Below are 9,220 nucleotides of genomic sequence, written 5' to 3'. Positions count from 1 at the left end.
AAACAGGAACGAGGAAGCCCCTCTGTCCCGTTGCCCTGGCAGCTCCTCCACTCATCTAACGGGCCTGCCCTCTGTGCCAGACCGGCTGGGGATGGGAGGGGACGCATGAGGGTGAAATTGGTGGTGGGACCCTTCAGGCCACTCGTTATCCCAGTGACGACCAGCCTTTGCACGGGTGGGGTCAGTGTGGGTGGGCCCAAGGGCTGGAGCAGCAGACTGCTCTCCAAGCTGAGTGACCCAGCCAGCTGCAGGGGCAGGGGAGGAAGCCGGGCTGTCCCCGTTTGAGGAGTCACCTTTGGGCACTGTGTTAGGGGCAGGTGTTGTTTGATTCCGGTTCTGAAGAAAACCAGGCTAGAAGGGGTTCTGGGCTCTCCTGGAGGGCATCCCAGTGAAAAGTACCCCCCTCCACTGAGTAGGGGTGGGTGAGGATGAGAGTGGCCCTGACTTGGTCTCCAAAGCTGGGGAGGGCACACATAGGTGTCAGACACGGTGGGGGGTGGGACAGATGGGGACATCAGGCAGGTGGCCAGGATGAGGAGGGACTCTGTCAGATCCTGGAGGGGCAGGGGCGTCTCAGGCGGCAGGCCCGGAGCCTCTAGAGGCCGGCAGCTAGAAGAGATTGGTCTTCAGGGAGGGGCCGGGCTTCCGGTGGAAGGAAGACAGAACCCCCGAGAAGGGCCCTGGCCCGGGTTCCGCCGGCTGCCAAGCCTTAAGCAGCTCCGCCGCGCCCGCGCCCGGTCCGCCGCCCCCACCGCCCGCCACGCCGGCCCACAACGGGCCCTTGAGCGGCTGTGGCCCCGGCCCGGCTCCAGGTCCGGACCCCAGGGCGGCGGGCAGCGGGCTGGGGCTCAGGCGCGGGCTGGCCAGGCCGGGCGCAGGCGGCGGCGGCGGCAGCGACGCGGTGCTGTCGGGCGTGGGGCTGCACGTGGACTCCTTGGAGTCGTCGTCCTCAGACGAGCAGCGCGCCTCACCCTTTTTGGCGCCCGCCGCGCCCGCCGCACCCTTGGCGCTGGCCGCACGCTCCTGTTTGCGGAACTTGGCCCGGCGGTTCTGGAACCAGACCTGCGGGCACAGGGGCCGGTCAGCCCGGGGCCGGCGGGCGCGGTGAGACCTCCTTCCGGAGGGGGCTGGTCAGGATTATTACCAGCCTTCTGAGTCTTGACCCCCTCCACCACTCTGCTCGTTGCCCTCCTCGTCTCTCGCCTCCCTCCCCTCCTCGTCTCTCGCCTCCCTCCCCTCCTCCACTAGCCCCTTCCTCCAGGTCCTTAGGCTCTTCCCCTTGGGATCTGCTCACCCGCGGATCCCGCTGCCTCCCAGTGTTCTCTGTCTCCCGGAGGGAACTCCGCCTTCGCTCTCCTCATCACCCAAAGCCCTCGCCCCAGTTCTTTCCTACAAGGAGCTCCGGGAGTCCCCCCGGAGCGTCCGGCGGCAGTGGAGAGAGGGTTAGGGCACTCGGGAAGCCTTTTGTGCAGGGTCTCCAGTAAAGGCGTGCCAGCTGAGCATCTGTACTCAGATTTGTAAGATCGACGAAAAGTCCGTCCCGACCCAGCTCCTGCGCCTACCCTGAACCCGGGCTTTCCAGACTCAGAGGTTTCACCGTTGCAGAGCCAAAGAGGGCACCTGGAGGCGCTGACTGGCTTTCCGCCACTGCTCGGCCTCGTTTGGCCCCGAGGCCACCTGGAGCTGACCCTCTATCCACTCGGCCTCCGTCCTGGCTTCCCAAGCATCACTCTGCGTACCCAGCCCTACCCGGGAGACTGAGGAGAAATCGTGGGGCTGAACAGCTCAGTTCTTCCGAAGGCCTCAGGACCCGCCTGGCCCCACCGCCTCCCGGGGCTGCCGGTCCTCCCCTGCCCAATCACCTCCAGACTGCAGACTGGCCCCTGGTCCTAGTTCGCCGCCCCCGGGCTGTACCCGCCCGCTGCCCGAATGAGGCCCCTCTGTCCCTCGGACCCCCAGGTGTCAGGCACTAACTTCCCGGCCCCGCTCCGCTCGCACACACTTCCGCGCAAACACGCACCTGCACGCGAGCCTCGGTAAGGTCGATCTTGAGCGCCAGTTCCTCGCGCGTGTAAATGTCGGGGTAGTGAGTCTCGGCGAAGACGCGTTCCAGCTCCTTCAGCTGCGCGCTGGTAAACGTGGTGCGGATGCGCCGCTGCTTGCGCTTCTCGTGCAGGCCCGACGGCTCCGGGAAGAATTTGTAGGGCACTACGGGTGTGTGCAGGAGGGGGGAAATGAACAAGGGTGGGGATGTGAGGGGCCGATCCCGGCCCGCTGTGTTCTGCCCCTGAGGGATCGCTCACCATCCCCCGCCCCTGACCTGGCCCCTCGGCTTGGTCCTCTCAGTACGGATCGGCTTCCCTATCGCTGGATGGAGCCGGCAGGGGTGAAAGCGGACGGGGCGCGGGGAGGCCTGGGGCCCAAGAGCCGCAGAGAGGGAACCAAAATCTGATCCTCGGATCCAGACTGCTGGCCTGTCGTTGGCCCTCCGCAGTGTTCCCTCTATCTCCCGCCAGTCTACCGGACCCGACCCTCAGTGTGTTTCTCCCTCAGTCGGCCTGACTTCAGGTCCTGCTCTATCCACTCTAGCCTTAGCTGTCTGTCAGGTCTCATCAACATCCTGTGTCTCCCCAGTAACCAGTCATGGACCGCGGGTCTACTTTCAGGCCTGCCACGGACTCTCTGACATGTAAAAATTTGGCCGCCTCTACCCTGCATCCCTCTCCTTCCTAGGCCTCATTTCCTCAGCCCGATCTTATATCGCATTCTCTTCCAGGTGTCCCCCTCTCTTTTTCATCTCTCTCCAACCACATCTATCTGCAACTTTCCCCTCCTGGACCATTCTTCTCTTTGTGCCCATTGAGAAGGGTTCTTATTTCTCCCCTCCCAGGTTCCTCCATCTTCTCTTTGCCCTTCTTCTTCCTCCCAGACATCTCTCTCTATCTCCCAACTCCTCCAAAAACCAGCCCCAACCCTTCCCTTCACTCTTCCCATCCCTGTCTCCCATCTACCCCTTCCCAGTACCCATTGTCCCACGGACAGTGTTTCTGACACTATCTCCCCATCCTTGTCTCCAGCCCCCGTTTAGTTCTCCCTGTTCTCCAGGGATCCCCAATATCCTTATCTTTGTCATATCTCCCTAGTTATCTATCTCCCCTAATCCTGTCTCCAACACCCCATTCCTATCCCCATCTTTCTCATCTCTGTTTTCAATCTTCCTTGGTCCCCATCTCCCATAATTCCTGCCCCCATCACCTGGTTTTTATCTCCATCTCCCCAACCCTGGTTCCCCATTTCTTCCAAGTACCCCAATCTTCCCACCTCTGCTCACATCTCTCTGTATCTGTCCCTATCTTCTCCATCTCAGACCTCCATCTTTCTAGGGCCCATCTCCCCATTTCCTGTTTCCAGCTCCCCAGTCCCCATCTGCATATGACCCAGAGTACCCAATCTCCCCATCCCCGTTCCAGTTTCTGACTCCATCTCTCTGGTTCTCACTTCTCCAAATCCAGGTCTCTCACCATCCCTCCCCACCACACAGGTCCCAATCTTCTACTGGGTCCCAGTGGTCTTCCCAGGAAGGAAGAAGATAAGGAGAATGGGTGGGGCAGCTTGAACTCTAACTGGAGCAATGGGGGTGGCTAAGAGGCTCCACGAGGTTGAAGGTTCAGATGGGGTCTTGGATCAAGGGGCTTGGGTATTGCATGGGGCTGCTTCTGGGTTCTGCAGTACTCTAGCTGGGAGAATCTCCAGGAGGCATGGGGAAATGAAAGTTACTCAATGACCTGAGCATCCTTTTCTTCTGGCCACAGAATGGGTTTCAGTAGCGCAAGAGGGTTTGGGCACAGGTAGGATGGGTTCAAAACCAGGCAGTAGGGGCTTGATGGTGCTGGGGCTCTGATGGGTTCAAAACCAGGCAGTAGGGGCTTGATGGTGCTGGGGCTCTGGGAAGGCTCCCAGCTGGGCAGCTCATCTGCCGCAGGGGTCCATGCTGGGGGTCGGGCATGAAGCGGGGTGGGAATGATAAGGATGGGAGGTCTTATTGGCCTGAGCCGAGAGCATTTTCCAAGGATACAGGGCATGGAGAGGTTTAGTGGTCAGTCTTTGCAGATGGGCAGGGGAGGGCCTGGTGAGGAGCCTGGGGCTACACTGGGGATCTATTTCCTTGACCTAAAGAGCACGGGATAGGGATACGGCAGCGAGAAGAGGAAAGGGAAGGAGGAGAGGGTGGGGCTCAACTCTGCCTAGGGAATCCCGTCTACACGAGGGACTGTGGATCCCGCGGGGAGTTGGAGGGTCTGACTAGGGCAGAGATTGTGGCGGCTGTGGGGGACAGTCGCAACCACTAGCCGAGTAGGGCAGGGGCTAGGGGTGCTGTAGGATTTGGAAGGAGGGTTGTACCGGGGATGGGCTCACCTGCCGAGTAGGGCGCAGGCTGATGGTCGCGTAGAGCGCCAAGCGCGCAATTGGAGGAGCCGAGCGCGGGGCAGGGAGGCCCGGCCGCGGGGAAGGCGGGCCGCAGGGGACTGTACTGGAAGCCGCCGGGCTGGCTGCAGGCGCCGAAGTCGCCGTAGGCGGACGCCTCCATGGCCGCCACGCACGAGTCGTACGAATTGAGGTAGGAGTAGTCCATCGGCCCGGGGGGCGGGGGCGGGGGCCGGGCCGGGCCGGGTCGGAGTTGGTGTCCCGGGCCGGGTGGGGGTCAAGATGGGGGTTGGAGCGCCAGGGGCCGAGGACCCGAGGCCGGCTTTCAGAGCTCGCGAGTCCGCCCGCCCCGTCGCGGCCGCGCTCCGCCCCGGTGCAACGCAAGTGCAGCCCAACCCGGCCCGCGCGCCTTTTAACGCGTAGGACCCCGAGGAGGGGGCGGGGCGGGGCGAGCTCGTCGGGGCGGGGCCTGGACGGCCAAGGCCCCGCCCCCATCTGCCCCCGACCCCCACCCCAAAGGGTCGCCGCCGCCCTCTTAGAGCTCGGGATGTGCAGGGCAGGCTGCGCGGGGCCCCATCCCTAGAGTCCCCCATCCCGCCCCAATCCGGACCAGACCTTCAGTCTATGCATCGTGCCCAGCCGTAGGGTCCCGACCCTCTCCCTGGCCTCTCCACCTGCGGCCCCGCAGAAGGGAGGGAAAACAGGCCCGGCGGCGCTCGTGTGAAGAAGTTAATTCAATTCGTCCTGATAACCGAGTTATTCCGATCCAGTCCCTCGGCCCCGCCCCCAGCGAGGTCCCATCCCGGAAGGGACAACGGAGATGGCTCAGGAGGGGGAATGAAGACAAGGACGAGGAAGAGACGGGGCCTGAGATGGGGACAGAGGATGTGGATGAAGAGAGGAGACAGAGACGGAGACAGGGAGAGAAAGGGACAGAAACAGTGATGGAGAAAGATGGAGAAAGGGACAAGAGAGATACAGGTACACAGATGGAGATAAGGATGAGACATGGACGAGAGAGAGAGATTGGAGACGTGGGGGGGGGGCGGCAGGAGGGAGACAGGGACAGAGGTGGCGACAAAGGTGAAACATGTACAAGAGGAAGGAAGGGAAGGAGGTGGGACAAGGCAGAGATAGAGGAGACTAAGATAAGAGAGAGACAGAGAGGGGGACAGAGAAAGCAAGTGAGGCAGGCATGGAGACAGAAAATACAGGGAAGAGACATGGCTGCAAAGAAGGATTGTGATGGAGATGAAGAGAGAGATGAGACAAAACAGGGCAGTGATAGTGAGACAGACACACACGGAGGGTCAGTCTCAGTGAGACAAGGCCAGGGACAGACACAACAGAGGAACAGAGGCTAAGGGGCGGAGAGAAAGAGCCTTTGGAGAGCCGAGACCCACCAGCTGGAGCGCCCAGCGGGCAGAAGGACTGTAGTGGAGGCGCGGTGTGAAGCTGCAGAGGGGGAGGGTTGCCTCTCTCCTAACTTGTCCTGAAGGCCACACAACCCTGCCCTGCACCTTCAAGGCCCAGCCTGCCTCTCCCCTCCCCCAGGTCCCATAGTTCAGCCCCTCTCCCCGCTGCTGCTGGGTGTGAGTCTCTGGTCCCCAGCACCCTCGGCACAGAGTGTGTGTGTGTGTGATGAATGTCAAGACTGGGGAGTAACCAAATGACCCCTTCACTCTTTCTCAGCTTCCACCCCCTCCTGCAGAGGCCTTTTTCTTCTTCAGGAAAACCACCTAGACTCAGTCTGGACTTGGCCACAGACGCGCTCCACGGACTTAGCCATTGGCCTCCATACTGTGGGGCCACAGGATACAGAATCCTTTCCAGGAGAAGAGACTAGAGAACTCTTCCACCCCCGCAGCTCACCTAAGGAGGATTTAGCAGCTTTCCCACCCAACCCCCAGCCTCCTGCACCCAATCTTGGCAGGTCCTGCAGGTGGAGAAGTGGAGACCCAGCAAGAAGGCAGGGGGGGCCCCCTTGTCACCAGCCAGAGTCCTCGGGGGTTGAGAGACAGCTCCTGGAATCCCTCCCCCCAGCTTACCAGCACAGTGGGGAGCATGCCCACCCTCAGGTGATTCACTTCCCTGGCCACTCATTCTTTGCTTAACACAAGGACACCTATCCCCCTTTCTGTAACCACTCCTTTTCAGGGTGTTTCTTTGAGGTATTTTCTCTAATTATTTTTAGGTCTAAGCTTCTAAAACTGAGAGCAAAACTGATTCAAAATGTTCTCTCCACTGGTGTGGGAGGTGCACCTCTCTACCTTGACCCAGGGACCCAAGTGATCTCACAATTGGGAAATCAGACAGTGCCACTGCTCTCTTCCTTAGACCTCCCATGGCTCTCCATTGCCCTCAGGATCAAATCCATTCTGGCCCACAATGTCCTCCATGCCAGCTCTCCAGTCTGCTTCCTCCTCACCGTGGTTTTCTTTGCAGCCCTCACACATTGATCTTTTAGTTCAGAGCTGTTCTCTCTGGCTGGAATATTCATTCCAGTCTCCATCCCACCACACTCACCCCATCCCCCGCCAGAAAACAAGCCAAAACCTGGTTGACGCTTGTTTGTCCACTGGGTATCAACTTGGAAGTCACTGCTTCCTGGAAGCCTTCCCTGATACCCCTAGACTAGGTTGGGTGTCCCACAGTACCTCCCTCTCTTTTGGTTACTCACCTTGTTGAAGTATTTGCAATAAGGTGCAAGGTCTCAGGGCAGAGCTGTGTCCTCATGTTGATCACTTTCTCTGCAGCCTACCCACGATGTCTATGGCATCACTGCACATCATAGGCCTTCCCATATCTGTTTGTTGAATGAATTAGTGAAGGCTAGGCTGAACTCTTTGTGTTGGGGAATCCTGCCCTTGTTTCTAGGGAAGGAATCCCCATCCCCAGCCTCCCACTCCCCACTCTCTGAAAAGGGATCATACTCCCGTCTTCATTCCCTCGGTCCCCAAGGACAGGAAACTTCCTCCATCTGGGCCAACCTTCTGCCTGGGAGAAAGTCCTTCCTCATCTGAGCAATTTTCAAGGGGCCATATCCCTTCCACAGGGACAAAGCTGAAGCAAAGGAGCAACTGAAGCTTTCATGCAGGGACCAGCAGAGATATGAGGTCCTGGTTCCACCTGTCTCTGTTTCCATGAGCCATCCCTGTCATTTCTACAGTTTGGTCATTGAGCCATTAAGTTCCTCGTTCTGTCTAAACTGCTTTAAGTTGGGCTTCTGACACTTAAAACCAAGAGCTCTGAGCAGTATAACCTATAAATGCTTGACAACTTTACAGATAATCAAATGGCTGTGATTGGAAGTTTTATGGTAACATGCATGTTTCAGGGTCGGCTGGGCAGGAGCTGCCCTTACCCTGACTCAGGACTGTGAAGTTCGAGCCTCCTCTCTCTGCAAGGAGCCATTTGTATCTGCTGATTGGCACTGAAACTGAGATGAAGCCCAAGAAAATGCTTTGAACCCTGTCCACTGTTGGGTTCAGGTGTTTCAGATGGTGGAGGTGGGGGGACTTTGGAGGCCAGGCTGTGTGCATCTGTGTGTGTGTGTGTGATATGCGGACACCCAAGAGGGCTTCCTGAGAACTCACCATAAGAGAAGGAGACAGGCAGAGTGGGCTGGGCTTTGCAAGGGCCTCATACCAGAGAGGCTAGTGGCTGTGATCTGATGTGGGAGCTCATCCTGACTGAGACCCCCTCCCAAATGCGTGCACTCCTGGGGAACTAAAAATGGTCTGACATGAAACACTGTCACAGCAATCCTGCTGTGAAGCCTCCTTGCTAAGCATGTCCTCACTTCCATAACTGATGACAGATTCTGGAGCCTGATTGCTGGGTTCTGGCTCTGACACTGCCACTTCCAAGCTGGATGACTTAGGGTAAGTTATTCAACCTCTCTGTGCCTCACCTTTTTCACCTGTAACCTGGTTTATTTTAATGATTAGGTGAATTAAAATATATGAAGTAGGACTCCCCTGGTGGCACAGTGGTTAAGAATACGCCTGCCAATGCAGGGGACAAGGGTTCAAGCCCTGGTCCAGGAAGATCCCACATGCCGCGGAGCAACTAAGCCCATGTGCCACAACTACTGAGCCTGTGCTCTACCGCCCGCAAACCACAATTACCAAGCCTGCGTGCCGCAACTACTGAAGCCCGCGCGCCTAGAGCCCATGCTCTGCAACGAGAGAAGCCACTGCAACAAGAAGCCCACGCACCACAACGAAGAGTAGCCCCTGCTCGCCACAACTAGAGAAAGCCCACGCACAGCAACCAAGACCGAGCGCAGCCAAAAAATATAAATTTATTAAAAAAAATATATATATGAAGTGTTTGAACAGTGTCTGGCACATAGTAAACATTAAATAAATTAGCTCCCACCACCACCCCTTCTCTCTCTCACCAAGTGATTGAGGCCTGTGACTGACAGACCCAGACCACACTCTAGTCAAGCTCCTCTGATCTGTTGCACCTGATACCTGGATATGTAATCTGGGCATGGACTCCTGTCTTTCCATCACAGCATCACTTCTACCTTTGAGATTTCAGAAGCTATCAGGGCCCTGCAGAGTTACCCAGCCTGACCCCTTAATTTTTGCAGATGAAGAAACTGATGCCCAGAGAGGAGTCCTGGAGGAAAAGTGAAAACAGCGAGAGTGTGTCATGGTGGGGGGGATTCCTTCCAGAGAGGGAGCAGCATGCAAAAAGGAACCTGGGGAGAGGGTACAGTGGGGACTGTCCTTTTTCTACTGCTCTGATCCCAACTCTGCGAGCCTGGATAGTGGAATTACCT

General features: G+C 58.1%; 1 protein-coding gene across 1 annotated transcript; it reads right to left on the bottom strand.

Annotated features, from left to right (window-relative positions):
• Positions 1 to 174: 174 nt before the first annotated feature.
• Positions 175 to 4,811, bottom strand: PHOX2A (paired like homeobox 2A). Its single transcript, XM_029208312.1, has 3 exons — positions 4,417 to 4,811; positions 2,021 to 2,208; positions 175 to 1,062 (listed from the first exon to the last, which is right to left on the bottom strand). Exons 1-3 carry the CDS (start codon positions 4,631 to 4,633, stop codon positions 610 to 612), a joined length of 858 nt encoding a protein of 285 aa, XP_029064145.1. The 5' UTR covers positions 4,634 to 4,811; the 3' UTR covers positions 175 to 609.
• Positions 4,812 to 9,220: the final 4,409 nt, after the last annotated feature.

This window comes from Monodon monoceros, unplaced genomic scaffold (assembly GCF_005190385.1).
Source record: "Monodon monoceros isolate NGI ecotype Baffin Bay Population unplaced genomic scaffold, NGI_Narwhal_1 Super_Scaffold_7, whole genome shotgun sequence".
Lineage (NCBI taxonomy): Eukaryota > Metazoa > Chordata > Mammalia > Artiodactyla > Monodontidae > Monodon > Monodon monoceros.
Note: the sequence above shows the minus strand (reverse complement) of the source record. Positions and strands in the feature narration are given on the sequence as shown.

Coding starts and splice junctions, on each gene's coding strand:
- PHOX2A (XM_029208312.1), bottom strand. CDS start 4,633: ATGGACTACTCCTACCTCAATTCGTACGACTCGTGCGTGGCGGCCATG. Junction 2,209..4,416: donor GCCTGCGCCCTACTCGGCAG/GTGAGCCCATCC, acceptor ACACACCCGTAG/TGCCCTACAAATTCTTCCCG. Junction 1,063..2,020: donor TTACCGAGGCTCGCGTGCAG/GTGCGTGTTTGC, acceptor CTGTGCCCGCAG/GTCTGGTTCCAGAACCGCCG.